Source organism: Ovis aries, chromosome 3 (assembly GCF_016772045.2).
Source record: "Ovis aries strain OAR_USU_Benz2616 breed Rambouillet chromosome 3, ARS-UI_Ramb_v3.0, whole genome shotgun sequence".
Taxonomy (NCBI): Eukaryota; Metazoa; Chordata; class Mammalia; order Artiodactyla; family Bovidae; genus Ovis; species Ovis aries.
In genome coordinates, this window is record NC_056056.1 from 7,365,072 (window position 1) to 7,382,026 (window position 16,955).

Sequence of the window (16,955 nt, forward strand, 5' to 3'; positions counted from 1 at the left end):
CTTCTGCCACCTACATGGGATGAGGTCACCTGAACTAAATGTCAAGGTTCTGTGGACCACGGTGGGGCACCCAAACCCAGCCTTCGAGCTCATGGGAGGCTGGGATGGATTACTTCTGATTCACCTTCAGCCTAAGGGTGAAGCTCTTCTGAATCAGCTTTAATGAATTAAGGAAAAGTTAGAACCCCCACTCTGGACCCTTGAAATGACTTGTGCTCATTTCACTCCAAGGACTCCAAAACCCAGGTCAGTTTGCAGTTCTTTCTTTCAAAGCTCGATACCTGTCTGCACACTCAAGAAGTAGTGAATTCAACAAGGAGTGGAACTATTTATCCTGGCAGAAGCTGAGGGAGGACAGATATGCTGGTTTTCCTCCATCTTCAAGGGCTGTCAGTCACAGAGAGGAAAAGCCAGGCTTAGTGAGAGCAGAGCCAGCCAGGATGACACAGGGAGGCAGACGGGGGTGCCAAAAAATACGCGACAGCAGGGAGCTGACCTCAGAGCCTGGTGTTAAGTGTCGCAGACACCATTCCGACCCTGGCTTTGGGGGCTGGAGGGGACTACATGTCTCGGAGATCCTTAGGATTTTTTGGTCTTCGCCACACACCTTTGCCCCTCAGGGTCATGTCCCCATGGCTGTGTCCCAGCCCCCTCCCATCAGCTCAGTCAATGTGCTCAAGCTGCCAGAGTTCAAGATTTTATTTTAAAACAATAGTAAACAATTTCATTGATTTTTCTTAAGTCAAACCACCTCACACTTGGCTTGTCTCAGGAGAAAAAAGTAAAAAATAAAAATAAGGGAAGGAAAGGAAAACGTGGGGACCGACCAACCTTCCCCAAAATTAGGCCCCTGGTCCTGGCGTCTGGAATGGCTTTGGACACTGTCTCGAACAAATGAGAAAAGAAAGCACCAAAATATTGTGCTTCAGCAGCAGGTTAATAACCTCCATAAAGAAAAGGTGGCGGTGGTGGAGGGTGGTGGGGAGGATGGGGATCGGAACACAGATCCTGAGCAGCCTGGTTCAGCTCTAGAAGCTTCCGAGTTTGGAAGCATCTCCTCTCCAAAACTCCATTTCAAAGAGACATCAAGATTGGGAGGAGCTGACCTCTGAGCTGGGCCCTGGGGATCTGTGAGTCACACCCCAGACACAGGCCAGGGCGACCCAAGCAGGTTCCCAGCCTCTCGGAGAGGGTGGGAAGGATGAGGAATGCTCAGAGCACACAGAGGGCAGGCTGTGGGGGACAAGACTGTAGACACCACTGCCTCACTCCCCTCGCCAGTTCCCACTCCCTCTGCAGTTTGGGTGGAGATGAAGACGAACCGCTACCGGACGGCAGGACAGGAGAGAGCTGTAAACAGCTTGGGTTTGCTCACCCACATGTGCAGGCTCTTTTTGTCAGAGAGGGACCACTGTCTTGGGGACAGGGGACCAGAGAAAGCCCTTGTGGTGCAGGGTTGATGCGGGCAGGACACAAGGACAGCAGCGCCAGACGCGCGCTCTCTCTGGGCCCAGGCCCACGCAGGAAACACTGACCGAGGTTCTGGAATAGCATTGGTGGCAGGAAAGGCGTGGGGATGCTCCCTCCCCCAGGGCCCCCAGGCAGGCCACCTCTCGGGCCCATGGCAAAGGGCCTGGGGAGCTGACCCTGGGCCCCTCAGTACGCAGGGAGGCCCCCGCACAGCAGGCTCTTCTAGCCTCCTCTCCAAAATCCCATCTGCCTTTGACAAAACCCAAAAATAAATAGTGTGCATTTTTCACGCCACCTGGATCTCCTGGCCCTGTGACCAGAGGTGCGAGCCGTCTTTCTCTACCCCACACCCCAGTGCCCATGCCAAGGGCACTCTCTGCCCAACCGGGGACTGGCAGCAGCACTGCGAGGGTCTCTGGCCATGAGCCCCCACCGCCCCCCAGCAGCAGGCCCTCCAGGGTCCTGGCTGAGGGGCTGGCTCAGCCCTTTGGTCCACTTTGTTCATCAAAATTAAAATAAGCAAAAAAAAGGCTCCACTCGGTGACTTGGATCTGTAGAGGTCTCTGCTTCGTCCCTCTGTCTGTCATCCCATCCATCCTGCAAGGCATCATGCAGGCCAGATCTGGAGGCTGGAGCCAGCCATGCTCACCCATCACTGCAGCTTCGTCCCCAGCTTGCGCTGTCTGTTCCTACAAAATGGGGGTGGGGGGGTCAAATGAGGTGGCTCCTGGCGTTCAGTGAGCCGCCCCCTCAGCTGTTCCCTTCCTACCCTCAATCCCATCAAAATGAGTGAATGCCCGCTCCCAGGGGGCCCCAGGGTCAGCTTGAGCTGGGCCAATCAGAGCTCGTGCTTGGGGACCTGGGACTTGGGGCAAAGAGAGGGTCAGTGTCTCTGCTGGGCCTGCATCCCAGGTACTCAGCTCTAGAGTCCAAGTGCAGAGCCAGGGGCAGGGCTGGGAACAGGATGAGAGAACAGAGGCACGAGGGACCTGGCTGGATTCCAGAAAGTCTGGGGAGCTCCCACTTACAAGTGGGATTCTGTTATTATCAACCGAAACAGATGAGAAGATAGTCGAGTTCTCCTTCTGGGATGGATAGAAGCAAAGAGAGGGGAACTGCTGACCCAGTGGATCTCAGTACCTGATTTGGGGGTGTGGCTGTGCCTACAATGGGCTCAGGAAGCTGAGGGAAGCAGGGGCAGTCCTGTTCCCAGGAGGGCCTGGCTGAGGTTCAGATAAGAGGATGGGGCTCGTCAAGAGTCCCACCTGAAATGCAGAAACACACCTGCACCCACGGGTCCTGTATGTTGCAGTCCCAGCCTCATCTACTGGCCAACCCCCTTCTTCTCCTGGGCTCTGGCCACATCTGCCTCTATCTGCTGACTCAGAAGCTATAAAGCTGTTTTTCCTATGCTGACAGCATTCTCCCTGCCAAGTCCCAACTCCAATGATCCCGCTTTCTCCCACCACGCCCAGCCAGCACAGCCAAGCACCCCAGCCCCGCATCACGTTCCTGCCGTGGGCTCTCAAGACCAAGGCACTGGTCACACAGGTAGGCGCCTGATTCCTTGTGACCATCCCTTGCCGGCCACTGCCCTCCTGCTCTGTGCCTGCCCCCAGCACACAGTCTGGCACAGAGCAGGGGCACGTGGAAGTTTCGGTGAACGCAGGAAGGGGCGGGGCGGCTCCAGGAGCCAGGTGGAGAGCCTGGGCCAGCTGCGGCCTCCTGCCAGTAATGGGATTGCCTGTTCTAACCCCCTCAAATCCCCTTTCCTCGTGGAGACAGGGCTTTACCTCTAAGTTCATTAGGATAATATGGACCATGATGTCCTGGACACATGTTCCAACTGGGGGGGGGCCTGCCCTGTAGCTCCTCTCACCAGGAACCCAGGGCTCCTCAGGAAACCTCCCAGGCTTGCATGGGAGCCCAACCTTGCCTCAGCTCCCCTCTGAACTTGGAAAGGAGCCAGGCCTTCCCCACCCCAGCTGGCATCCCACCCAGAATTTGAAGCACATGGAGAGGAGAGCTGAGTCAGAAAGCAGCCAAGTCAGCTCCATCCCAACTAGCTGTGCAACCTCAGGTGCTCCTAACTCACCGTGCCTCAGTTTACCCTTCCAAAGAAAAGGGTCTGGACAGAACAGCCCCAAGGGGCTGTTGACACACAGGCCCCCCCCCGAGAGTCCTGGCTGCCCAGCTCTCTGGTTCTGGGCCACAGATGTTAAAAGCATGGCTCTGGGCCCAACAGCCTAAGTTCCCAGTCTGGCTCCCACACCTGCGGTCTGCATATCCTCAGTCAAGTGACGCCTCTCTGAGCCTCAGTTTTCTCATCTGTAAAATGGGGTCCAGTGGAGGATTCAGTGAGGCAGTATAAGAAAAGTCCTTAGACAAAGGCCTGGTTCTTGGGGTGCCTTCCAGAAATGGGAGCAGTGCTGCCTGAGGGCTGTGCCCCACTGAGCCAGGACCTGGTGACTGCAGTCCCCTTGACTTACCTGGCTTCTGCCCGGGTTACTGTGTATTCAAACCAGAGGACGTTGGGAATAAGGCTCGTGTCTCGAATTAGGAAGAACTCAGAGACAGGCCTGGAGAGACAGACACCCAGAAAGCCAAGAACACATCAAGGTCTGTGACCAAGCCGGATATCCCCCCCCCACCACTGGGCCAGCAACACACCCTCCCCCTGCCGATCAGAATCTTTGCCCGGCCCGTGCCCCCAGGGCCACTGAGAGACCCAGTTGGGCCACAGGTGTGACACTCGGGCAGGGGCACGGCCCCAAGGAACGTACAACCCAGAAGGACACACGCTGCTTTCCACGTTCCCGAGAGGCCACGCAAGGACAGAGGCTGGCACCTCAGCTTCTGGACTGAGAAAACCCCTGGGGGAGACAGAAGCCAGGCGAACAGGCCCTGCTCCCTACGCCCACCAGAGGCCTGGGCACTGGGGCCCTCCCCAGGAGACTGAGGCTGGGATCAGCACGCCTGGGTCCCCCCACTTGGGCCCCTTGGCAGGAGGGGGCCCAGGACATAGTGTCTGGGACGGTGCAGGGAGAGGGGACAGCGACACAGGCGGGAGGCAGTTACCAGGCTGCTATCCTAGGGAACAGCGGGGTGAGGACCTCCTGGGTGAAGACGAACCAGGCGACGGCCATCAGGCCCCCAGCGATGCCCCCGTACAGCACTTGGCCCCAGGTGTGGTACAGCAGGTAGACCCTGGGCCACGGGCAGAGGCAAGTTCACAGAGCTGGCCGCAGACAGGCCTGCATGGCCTGTGCCCCCACACCCGCCTCCCAGCTCCCCCAGGGCCCAGAGAGGGCAGAGTCCTGGGGCCACACGCACTCGGAGCTGCTTCTGGAGGCAGGCAAGGGGCTACCCCCCGACGCTGCAGAGGTGAAGGGACGGCATAGCTGGGGCACGCCCAGCCCTCGAGCTTGGGAGTTTGTCTGTTTCAGGACAAGGCAACAGATGGCTGACACCGGGACCACGGGCCCCACTGAGAGTAGAGAGCAAGGATTGGGTGGCAAGGGGCAGCTGGAGCCCTGGCCTTTTAACCTGTGAGGCTGGGGGGCCCCTTCCCGGCCCTGCCCATAGGCTCCAGGGCTCGGGTCCACCATGAGGTCCCAGAATCCAGCCAGACCTCAGTGGGTGGGGGCAGGGCGGGGATGGGGGCCTCCCCCTCCCACTGTACCTGCTGTAGGAGACTAGAAAGGCCACGGTGAGGAGACCCAGTGAGAGCACGTGCCTCCACAGCAAGTCCAGGAACCTGGCGTTGTTCGTTTGGTGCATTCTGGGAAAACAACCCTGTCAGGCAGCCTCAGCCCACAGCCTGGGGCCCCGGCCCCTGCCCCCGCACACACAGCCCCTGGCCCCCATCCGCAGGCTCCCTGGGCGCCTCCTGCCTTCACTGGAGCTTCTCCCGCCCCCAGGAGAGGCCAAGCCCCAGGCAGCGGGCATCCCAAGTGCTCGCGGCACTTTGGGTCCCTGGCAGAGCCCGGCCGGGGCAGAGGCTCACCTTAAATACAGAAAAAGGAAGGAATAGATGGAGAAGAACCACATAAACTGGGAGTGGCTGGAGGGCATCCCGTACTTGGTGCCCACTGCCGTGTGGGGGCCTGGGGAGGAGAGAGAACAGGGCATGGTGAGGGGATGCAGGCCTCCTCAGGACACCCTCATCTGGGGGACTCCCGAGGCCCAGGCCCTACCTCCACAGGGCCGTGGCTCCTGGATGACGTGTTTGATCAGCCAGTTGACCCCCTCGTTGAGCGCCAGGCCCCCCAGGAACGAGATCTGCCGGGAAGACGTGCGGTCGGTGGGGCCTCTGGGTAACCTGCTAGCCTCAGACTGAGCCTCCCAGCCCCCGGGGACAACCTGGAACCAGCCAGAAGGCTCCACACACTTCGAGAGAGGTGGCAGCGTGGAAGGGAAAGCAAAGCACCTGGGATGGGATGAGGAGGCCCCTCCTCCCTGGGGTGGGGCGCGGGGGAGCGGGACTCACTCACCGTGTGCAGCTCCCGCTTGAATATAATGAGGGTCACAAAACCAACAATGACAAATACGGGGCTGAGGCTCAGGTAGGCAAGGACGTGGCCAGAGAGGTCACCTGGAAAGACAGGGAGGACAAGGTGAGGACAGGATCGAAGACGGCCTGGCCCCCAGCAAGTCAAGTCGGGCCTGGGCCAGAGAGGCGGTCCCAGCAGGGCCCCAGAGGGCAGGGCCAGGTGACCGGCGTCGCCTCTGGGTACTGGCTGACCACACCACCTCAAGCACAGACAGTGTGCCAGGGTGTTTACTCAAATTCAGAGGGCCAGGGTGAGCCCTCAAATTCACAGATCGTGAGTGTGAAGTGGGTGTGTCACTGGGCCCATTCCACAGATGAAGCCACTGAGTCCCAAAGGAGTTGCATGACTGGTCCAAAGTCACACAGGCAGGAAGGAGGCGGGATCTGGCTAAAACTCAGAGGAGGAGATGGTTGGATGGCATTACTGACTCAATGGACATATTAGCTTGAGTAAACTCCAGGAGTTGGTGATGGACAGGGAGGCCTGGCGAGCTACAGTCCACGGGGTCACAAAGAGTCAAAGACAACAGAACTGAACTGAACTTACCCGTTATCTCGCCAAAGCAGGAATATGAACCTAGCTTTGTAAGGCCCCAAAGGCTGGACTCGGGACCAGGAGACAGCCCAGCAGGCACAAGGATGCCTCTGGAACACAGCACTGTGCTGAGATGGCCCCAGCCCAGCCCTGGGCCTCCAGGGGAACCTGGCACTCTCTGGACAGCACACAGGCTTGGGTCTACACTGCAGACTCGGACAGGGAGCAAGGCCGGTTCTGCTTTGCCCTATGGCCGCCTGTTGCAATAACGGCTACCCACTGCCTCTCTACTGGCAAAAAAAATGGCCACCTATTGGCTGCTGTCTTCTACCCCCAGAAAGGCCGGGGAGGGGAGGCAGTGTGAGGATCCTGAAGCCAGCTGACAAGAGCCAGCTGCCCCCTTGCTCAAGGGCAGGGCTGACGCCAAGTCCAAAGGCTGCCCTCGCCCCTGGGGGCAGGGCAGCCACGTGGCCACTCTGAGGTCAGAGTGTGTGGGTCAGTGCCCAGGCCAGAACCGTGGCTACACAGGCTCCGGCAAGGACCTGACCTCCCTGACCTGCAGCTCTTTCACCTGTGAACCAGGGATGTCAGTACCCACCTCCTCCGCCCATGGGAGCTGTGACATGACCAGGCCTGTGTGATGCCCGGCTTGGTCGCTGGCACCCAGGGCACTTTCAGGTTTGGAGAACCCAGCATCGAGAAATGGCCCCACCACCAGCCTGGCCTCAAGGAGGCAGCAGGGAGGTACCTGCACAGGGCTGAGCCCCGCTTCCAGGCTGAAGAGATGGGCACACACCTGGCCTTGCCCACACTTACCCAGGGTAGGGCAGGCTTTGAACTGGCCTTCGAGAACTGGTCAGATAGTGCTGCCCCAGGCCCGCTGAGTGACACCGGGGTGAGGCTCTTCCCTCTTCCGGCCCTCATCCACACAGTGGCCCGGCCCCTTCCAGCCCTGAGACTCTGGGTCTCTCAGCTATCCCCCTGGTGCCCAGGACCCTGGGCCGTACAGACAGGAAGTGGCTGGCACCCGCAAGCCTTTGGCCACCTCCATGGCCTGTTCCACAGCAAGCGCTACCTCTGGGACCTGCTGCAGACGCTCTCACTGGCTCTCCGACCGAAGCCCCGAGCGGCTCTCTCTGCCCTTGGGGTGAGCCCCACCTCAGCCGAGCTCATCACGCCCTGCAATCCTGCCCCTGCTTCCCTCCCACCCTCTGCTCCAGCTCCAGGGACTACATTCTAGTTCCCTGAATACACCGGGCTCTGCTCTACCTCCAGACTCTGGCACATGGTTTCCCGCGCCTGGGAGGCTGAGTTAACACAACATAAATTAAGCACCCACCACAGTCGCAAAAAAAATAAATAAAAGACACTTTCCTGCCATTGCGGAGCTCTCAGAATCTGTAACCAGGGCATCGTTTATGACACCACTCATTAGTGGAGACATCTGCCCAGTATCTGTCTCTCTCTCTCTAGAGAGCAGGCACCATGAGTGCAGGAGTGGGATCTCTACACCCCACTCAACCCCCAAACCCAGCACAGCACTCTACACTTAACCGGGCTCTTCCCTGGTGGTTCAACGGTAAAGATTCTGCCTGCCAATGCAGGAGACACGGGTTCGATCTCTGGGTTAGGAAGATCCCCTGGAGGAGGAAATGACAACCCACTCCAGTATTCTTGTCTGGAGAATTCCAAGGACAGAGGAGTCTGGCGGGCTACAGTCCATGGGGTCACCAAGAGTCAGACACGACTTAGTGACTAAACAAAAACAAACTGATGTTAAATGAATGGAGGAAGGAAACAAGCGTCAGTGTAATGAGGGGTGTGAAGGAGAAGTGCAGGGGGCTCACAAAAGAATTAGCAGGGGACTAGAAGACCCCCAGAGAAGAGGCCCTCAGGCTGAGCCAGGTCTCTCCTCTGGTCCCTGAAAAGGGTCCTTCATCACAGCCTGAGTCATGCTGCTCACACCTGCCAGGTTTCTTCCTCTCACCGTGAGCACCCAGAACATCCACTCCCTGCCCAGGGAGGGGAAATCAGGAAGATGCTGAGACCTTGAGGCAAGACTCTTCCCTTTTCCAGGCTGCAGTTTCCCTCCTGTATAGTGGGTTCCCTCCCACACACACAGTCCAGGAGTTCAGGGACATATCCATCTGTTCACTATCCAAAACACAGAGCGAGCCCAGGGCCTGGCATTCAGGAGGTGCTCAGTGGACACCAGCTGAATGAATGATGGGTGAACGGTGGGCAGGCAGGCAGATGGCAAGCTAGAGCAAGAGTAGAGCCGCCCCACCCCCCACTAGAACCTAGAACACCTAGGGTCAAAGTTCTCTGCCATCCAGCCCTGGGGCCCTCAGCAGGGCTAGGTTCCACGTCTCTGGGAGCAGGCCCTTCCTGGGGCCACCAGGACTCACTGAGAGGACACCCCCCACCAGCCTCACCCGACACCCAACCATCCTACACAGAGATGGAGGTGTGGGCTTGAGAGGGTCCTGGGAAGGCGGGATCACGTTCATTGCAGTTATTTCTTGAATGTTTACCCTACGCCAGACATTGCACTCAACATTTCTCATACCTCCTGTTTCTGATTCTCGCACCACCACCAGAAGGGAGGCACTGTGATCAGTTCCACTTTGAAAAGGCACAGAGGGGTGAAGTCACTTGCACAAGACCACGGCTTGAACTCTGACCCCAAGGCCCAAGCTCTGCAGCACTCTACTAAACCGCCTCCGGAACAGATCACTCCAAGACCTGCCAGGTAGAAAGCCCTGAGCTTCTAGAGCTGGGTCCGATGGGAAGCTCCGAGGTTGTCTGCCCCCACCCCTCAAGGTCCCATGAGTTGTGGAGCAGTGCCCTGCCCAGGGCGTGGCATCAGAAGAACTCCAACAACGAAGAGCTGCCTGGCCTCGATTTGCACACTCCCAGCAATGGAGAGCTCTTTCTTACGGCTGCCCAATAGCACTGTTTGCAGAAAGCAGGCACTCCCTACGCGCCGGGGAGAAAGTCCAGCCTCTCCGGCTCCGAGAATGGCAGAGAAGAAAGGCCCTGGTCCAGGCCAGTTATCCTTTCCTACCTCACCCAGACCACCACCCTATGACAGCCCACCGGCGTCCCGGGACCCAGGGGAGCTCCCCGGACGCGCAGCCGCAGAGTGCGCGAGAGGCGCTCACAATTTTGCCCAGCTCATCGCCACAGCACTGCGCCTGCGCGGCGCGCGCGCCGGCCGAACCCCTCCATGGCACACTATTTGACAGTTCCCACCCGGGTGCCCCGGCGCCCCCTCCGCGGGCTTGCGCCTGCCAGAGCACCAGGCACTGACAGGCCGGCCTCAGAAAGTCGTCCTCGGAGCCGGGGTTGCCTTTTACCTGCAGGATATTCGACGTGGGTGAGGGTCACCGGCCGCCATGAAGCGGGGAGCGAGCACTGTCCGTCCGCTGCCATCTTACCCGGAGACCGGGCTTCGCTCAGTAGCCAATGGGGAGCCAGGGGGGCGGTGGTCCTGACCTATCACGCCGGAGAGGCTCCGCTCAGCCAATCGGAGACCGATACAGGTAGCGGCTCAGCCATTCAGCGTTCAGGCCGTGGGGCTGGCCCGAACGGCGAATCAGTACGCAGGGCCCCTAGGAGCCTGTTAGCCGTCCCAGCCAGCACCCAATCTGGGGAGAGCGCAGGTAAGTGCCTGACCAATCAGAGAAGGGCAGGGTTTCGGCGAACCACAGGGGGCAGCACAGCCAATCAGAAGGTGAGACCGGCTCGCCGTGTGGGCAGGGCGGGCCAATCAGCCCCTAGCTTGGGGGGCGTGTTGAACTTTTGGTGGGAGCTTTGGTTTTGCGGGGATCTGCGCGGAGTGAAAACTGCCCCAGTACTCTGATCCCGCCCGGGGTCTGCATGTGCCTGGGCTCCCGTCAGAGCGCGTGCTAGAAAAGGGGAGGCAACCTCGGCACGTTGGGGTCTGAATTCATCTACTCTTAGTTATGAGAGTAAACTGAGGCCAGAGACTCAAGGGAAATTTATTTTCCTTAGCCCTTTTTAATGACCGACAACAGGACAGATCACACAAGACGGACGACCTTTCTATTAAAGGTGGGAGGCGGGGTGGGGGAGGGAAATCCCTGGGCGGGATGCACAAATCAGCCCCCCAAGATGCCTTATGGGACAGAAGCTTAACTAATGCTGAATCGATGCGTAATTAAAATTAAGAGACTCCGTCCCTCATTGCATTCGGTTAACACTGATTCAGTCACATTTATGCTGCTTAATGAGGCATCTTGGAAGCAAACACCTGTATCTCAGTTTTCCCAAAATATTCTCCTCAGTGTCCTACATGGCATTGCATGAATTAACCAGGGCTTACCGCCCACCTCTTCCTCTCCTACCCTCACTATCTCTCCGGCTAGATTGCAGTGCTTACAGTCCAGGTAAGGTGCCCGGCTGCTCTTGTCCACTATCCTTTGCACATGCTGTCCTGTCTGTTTGGAATGTATCACTTCCTCTGCCCTCCTCCGCCTGGCCAAGTCTGGCTCAGGTGTCTGATCTCACTTAGAGGTTTCCATGGCCAGGAAAGGGGCTTTCACTGGGCTCCCACTGTTGCCTCCCCTCTCCTACCCCAGCACTGACCACCGCTGGACTGTAACTGGCTCCTTGTCTGTCTCTTCCCGTAAACAATGATTCTCTGAATTCATACAGCTGCCAAGATCAGCTTGTAGAAAACGGAGCCTGCTTGAGCAACTTCAGCTGCATGTGACAAATTCTGATCAATTCTCTTTTCAAAACTTTTATTCTACAAATATTTTCTAATTTTCCTTGTTATGGCTTCTTAATACACCCATCATTTAAAAGTGGACATTTAATTTCCAAATGCACGGGGCTTAAGGTATCTTTGGTATTAATTTCTCATTTTGGTATTCAGATCAGTTGCTCAGTTGTGTCCCACTCTTTGCGACCCCATGAATCACAGCACGCCAGGCCTCCCTGTCCATCACCGTCTCCCAAAGTTCACTCAAACTCACGTCCATCAAGTCGGTGATACCATCCAGCCATCTCATCCTTGGTCATACCCTTCTCCTCCTGCCCCCAATCCCTCCCAGCATCAGAGTCTTTTCCAATGAGTCAACTCTTCTCATGAGGTGGCTAAAGTACTGGAGTTTCAGCTTTAGCACCATTCCTTCCAAAGAAATCCCAGGGTTGATTTCCTTCAGAATGAACTGGTTGGATCTCCTTGCAGTCCAAGGGACTCTCAAGAGTCTTCTCCAACACCACAGTTCAAAAGCATCAATTCTTTGGCGCTCAGCTTTCTTCACAGTCCGACTCTCACATCCATACATGACTACTGGAAAACCATAGCCTTGACTAGATGGACCTTTGTTGGCAAAGTAATGTCTCTGCTTTTGAATATGCTATCTAGGTTGGTCATAACTTTTCTTCCAAGGAGTAAGCGTCTTTTAATTTCATGGCTGCAGTCACCATCTGCAATGATTTTGGAGCCCCCCAGAAATAAAGTCTGACACTGTTTCTACTGTTTCCCCATTTATTTCCCATGAAGTGATGGGACCAGATGCCATGATCTTCGTTTTCTGAATGTTGAGCTTTAAGTCAACTTTTTCACTCTCCTCTTTCACTTTCATCAAGAGGCTTTTTAGTTCCTCTTCACTTACTGCCATAAGGGTGGTGTCATCTGCATATCTGAGGTTATTGATATTTCTCCCAGAAATCTTGATTCCAGCTTGTGCTTCTTCCAGCCCAGCGTTTCTCGTGATGTACTCTGCATATAAGTTAAAGAAGCAGGGTGACAATATACAGCCTTGACGTACTCCTTTTCCTATTTGGAACCAGTCTGTTGCTCCATGTCCAGTTCTAACTGTTTCTTCCTGACCTGCATATAGGTTTCTCAAGAGGCGGGTCAGGTGGTCTGGTATTCCCATCTCTTTCAGAATTTTCCACAGTTTATTGTGATCCACACAGTCAAAGGCTTTGGCATAGTCAATAAAGCAGAAAGAGATGTTTTTTTGGAACTCTCTTGCTTTTTCCATGATCCAGCGGATGTTGGCAATTTGATCTCTGGTTCCTCTGCCTTTTCTAAAACCAGCTTGAACATCAGGAAGTTCACGGTTCACGTATTGCTAAAGAAAGCCTGGCTTGGAGAATTTTGAGCATTACTTTACTAGCATGTGAGATGAGTGCAATTGTGTGGTAGTTTGAGCATTCTTTGGCATTGCCTTTCTTTGGGATTGGAATGAAAACTGACCTTTTCCAGTCCTGTGGCCACTGCTGAGTTTTCCAAATTTGCTGGCATATTGAGTGCAGCACTTTCACAGCATCATCTTTCAGGATTTGAAAGAGCTCCACTGGAATTCCATCACCTCCACTAGCTTTGTTCATAGTGATGCTCTCTAAGGCCCACTTGACTTCACATTCCAGGATTCCGGCTCTAGGAGAGTGATCACACCATCGTAATTATCTTGGTCGTGAAGATCTTTTTTGTACAGTTCTGTGTATTCTTGCCACCTCTTCTTAATATCTTCTGCTTCTGTTAGGTCCATACCATTTCTGTCCTTTATCGAGCCCATCTTTGCATGAAATGTTCCCTTGGTATCTCTAATTTCCTTGAAGAGATCTCTAGTCTTTCCCATTCTGTTGTTTTCCTCTATTTCTTTGCATTGATTGTAGAGGAAGGCTTTCTTATCTCTTCTTGCTATTCTTTGGAACTCTGCATTCAGATGCTTATATCTTTTCTTTTCTCCTTTGCTTTTCGCTTCTCTTCTTTTCACAGCTATTTGTAAGGCCTCCCCAGACAGCCATTTTGCTTTTTTGCATTTCTTTTCCATGGGGATGGTCTTCATCCCTGTCTCCTGTACAATGTCATGAACCTCCGTCCATAGTTCATCAGGCACTCTATCTTTCAGATCTAATCCCTTAAATCTATTTCTCACTGCCACTGTATAATCATAAGGGATTTGATTTAGGTCGTACCTGAATGGTCTAGTGGTTTTCCTACTTTCTTCAATTTAAGTCTGAATTTGGTAATAAGGAGTTCATGATCTGAGCCACAGTCAGCTCCTGGTCTTATTTTTGTTGACTATATAGAGCTTCTCCATCTTTGGCTGCAAAGAATATGATCAGTCTGATTTTGGTGTTGACCATCTGGTGATGTCCATGTGTAGAGCTTTCTCTTGTGTTATTGGAAGAGGATGTTTGCTATGACCAGTGCATTTTCTTGGCAAAACCCTATTAGCCTTTGCCCTGCTTCATTCTGTATTCCAAGGCCAAATTTGCCTGTTACTCCAGGTGTTTCTTGACTTCCTACTTTTGCATTCCAGTCCCCTATAATGAAAAGGACATCTTTTTTTGGGTGTTAGTTCTAAAAGGTCTTGTAGGTCTTCATAGAACCGTTCAACTTCAGCTTCTTCAGCATTACTGGTTGGGGCATAGACTTGGATTACTGTGATAGTGAATGGTTTGCCTTGGAAACGAAGAGAGATCATTCTGTTGTTTTTGAGATTGCATCCAAGTACTGCATTTCGGACTCTTTTGTTGACCATGATGGCTACTCCATTTCTTCTAAGGGATTCCTGCCCACAGTAGTAGATATAATGGTCATCTGAGTTAAATTCACCCACTCCAGTCCATTTTAGTTCGCTGATTCCTAGAATGTCAACATTCAATCTTGCCATCTCCTGTTTGACCACTTCCAATTTGCCTTGATTCATGGACCTAACATTCCAGGTTCCTATGCAATATTGCTCTTTAGAGCATTGGACCTTGCTTCTATCATCCACAACTGGGTATTGTTTTTGCTTTGGCTCCATCCCTTCCTTCTTTCTGGAGTTATTTCTCCATTGATCTCCAGTAGCATATTGGGCACCTACCGACCTGGGGAGTTCCTCTTTCAGTATCCTATCATTTTGCCTTTTCATACTGTTCATGGGGTTCTCAAGGCAAGAAGACTGAAGTGGTTTGCCATTCCCTTCTCCAGTGGACCACATTCCATCAGACCTCTCCACCATGACCCGCCCATCTTGGGTGGCCCCACAGGGCATGGCTTAGTTTCACTGAGTTAGACAAGGCTGTGGTCCTAGTGAGAGATGGACTGTGAAGAAGGCTGAGCGCCGAAGAATTGATGCTTTTGAACTGTGGTGTTGGAGAAGACTCTTGAGAGTCCCTTGGACTGCAAGGAGATCCAACCAGTCCATTCTGAAGGAGATCAACCCTGGGATTTCTTTGAAAGGAATGATGCTAAAGCTGAAACTCCAGTACTTTGGCCACCTCATGAGAAGAGTTGACTCATTGGAAAAGACTCTGATGCTGGGAGGGATTGGGGGCAGGAGGAGAAGGGTACGACCGAGGATGAGATGGCTGGATGGCATCACGGACTTGATGGACGTGAGTCTGAGTGAACTCCAGGAGATGGTGATGAACAGGGAGGCCTGGCGTGCTGCGATTCACGGGGTCGCAAAGAGTCGGACACGACTGAGCGACAGAACTGAACTGAACTGAACTGTGGTCCTAGTGTGATTAGATTGACTAGTTTTCTGTGAGTATGGTTTCAGTGTGTCTGCCCTCTGATGCCCTCTTGCAACACCTACCATCTTACTTGGGTTTCTCTTACCTTGGACGTGGGGTATCTCTTCACGGCTGCTCCAGGCTGCTCCAGCAAAGCGCACCCGCTGCTCCTTACCTTGGACGAGGGGTATCTCCTCACCACCGCCCCTCCTGACCTTGAACGTGGAGTAGCTCCTCTAGGCCCTCCTGTGCCCGCGCAGCCACCGCTCCTTGGACATGGGGTAGCTCCTCCTGGCCACCACCCCCGGCCTTGGGCGGGGGTTAGCTCCTCTCTGCCGCCGCCCCTGACCTCGGACGTGAGGTAGCTCCTCTCAGCTGCTCCTGGGCTGTGGCAGCCTGGCACTCTTCGCTGCTGCCCCTGGCCTCAGGCTGGGGGTAGCTCCTCCCGGCCGCCGCCCCTGACCTCGGACATGGGGTAGCTCCTCCCGGCAGCGCTTGTGCGCCGTCGCAGCTGCCTGCGGTATGGGCTCCTCCAGCCAAGAATACTGGAATGGGTGGTCATGCCCTCCTCTAGGGGATCTTTCCCACCCAGGGATCAAACCCGTGTCTCCTGTGTCTCCTGTATTAAAGACAGATTCTTTACCCACTGAGCTGGAAGCCCATCATTTTGGTATTAATTTCTCATTTAAATGCTTTCTTCTCTGCAGTCACCCTATATGTTTTTTCAGTCCTTTAACTTTATTGAGGCTTTAAGTGGGGAAGTCAAAGATCTCGGTAAATGTCCCATTGCACTTGAAAATATGAGTTATTTTCAAATATCTTTTGATATTGATTTCTAACATAATTCCACAATAATGTTAGACTCTGTGTGATTTCAATATCTTTACACCGTGAAATTTTTGCTCCTTGTTTTATGTCCCTGGATATGTTTCAGTGTCTCCTGATGTATAGTCATGGGAACTTGAATAGAATTTGTATCCTGCTGGTGTGTGAAAGTAGTATAAGTCTTAATTATGTTGATTTGGTTGATAGTGCTTTTCAGGCCTACTGTATCCTTATACTTTTCTGTCTATTCATTCTATTAATTTTTGAGAGTGTGATACTGAAACTCCAACTAAAAATCTTAATCTACTTAAAAATAATTGTAATATATAGTGGAACTATATGTAACTTTGTTCTGTATTTCCCAAGTCTCCTGTAAATTTGTTATCATATTTTGATAATTTAAAAAAAAAACAGAAAAGAAAGAAAAAATATATAGAAGATATATGAAGCAGGAAACTATGATACATAAAGAAAAACTGACCAATGAAACTGATCCGGGGGGAAAAAAAGAAAATGGCGCCTGGATTGATCCACTAGACCTAGGTTACAACCTTGGAGTCTACGTTCGTGTTCCCTGGGATTCTGATGTAACTGGATGCGCCCATAGTTGGTAAAGACCTGGGCAATGTGAAGTCAGGGATTGTTTTGTATTGGAGCCTGGTCCAGGCCGATGCTAGAAGACGTGCCTGATAGACAGCCTAATTGCTTGTCAGGAGGGGTGAGAATACAGCAGAGTGGCTCCCTGACCAGAGTGGCTCGCTCTGAGAACCAGCCAGGCAGCTCGAGTCCACCCCATGGACGGGGCTGGAAAGACTAGGGGGACGATGGTGACTCGGAAGCCACCAGCGAGCCAGGAGGTCCCCCGGGGCTCCTCCGCTGGACTCAGTGCCCCATCCGGCCAAGCCTGGGCTTGTCTGGGTCAGCGGGCCCTACTTCCCTGCCAGCTGCCCTCAGCTGCCTCGGGCACTGCCTCTGTTAGCTTCTGAGAGGCAGGAGGTGTGAGCTGTGAGTTTCCCAGAACAGTTCTCTGGGACTGGGCTGCCGCGTCTGGCTGCTTTGCCCCTCCCTGGTTAGAGGGCA

The 16,955-nt window shown here is 54.1% G+C and overlaps 1 protein-coding gene across 10 annotated transcripts; it reads right to left on the minus strand.

The window, feature by feature from the left end:
• Positions 1 to 684: 684 nt before the first annotated feature.
• Positions 685 to 10,013, minus strand: DOLPP1 (dolichyldiphosphatase 1). 10 transcript variants are annotated; one of them, XM_042245546.2, is made up of 9 exons: positions 9,917 to 10,013; positions 5,964 to 6,064; positions 5,667 to 5,751; positions 5,477 to 5,576; positions 5,153 to 5,251; positions 4,549 to 4,677; positions 3,960 to 4,049; positions 2,611 to 2,693; positions 2,048 to 2,159 (listed from the first exon to the last, which is right to left on the minus strand). In XM_042245546.2, exons 1-8 carry the CDS (start codon positions 9,990 to 9,992, stop codon positions 2,645 to 2,647), a joined length of 729 nt encoding a protein of 242 aa, XP_042101480.1. In that variant the 5' UTR covers positions 9,993 to 10,013; the 3' UTR covers positions 2,048 to 2,159; positions 2,611 to 2,644. The 10 variants fall into 10 exon arrangements, with proteins under 10 accessions (XP_027822123.1, XP_042101478.1, XP_027822124.1 ...); XM_042245543.2 differs by having other exon boundaries at positions 5,667 to 5,832; XM_027966322.2 differs by lacking the exon at positions 2,611 to 2,693 and having other exon boundaries at positions 685 to 2,159.
• Between the last annotated feature and the right edge of the window lie 6,942 nt (positions 10,014 to 16,955).

Coding starts and splice junctions, on each gene's coding strand:
- DOLPP1 (XM_060411683.1), bottom strand. CDS start 9,992: ATGGCAGCGGACGGACAGTGCTCGCTCCCCGCTTCATGGCGGCCGGTG. Junction 5,577..5,666: donor GGAGCCACGGCCCTGTGGAG/GTAGGGCCTGGG, acceptor TCTCCTCCCCAG/GCCCCCACACGGCAGTGGGC. Junction 5,252..5,476: donor TTCCTTTTTCTGTATTTAAG/GTGAGCCTCTGC, acceptor TTGTTTTCCCAG/AATGCACCAAACGAACAACG.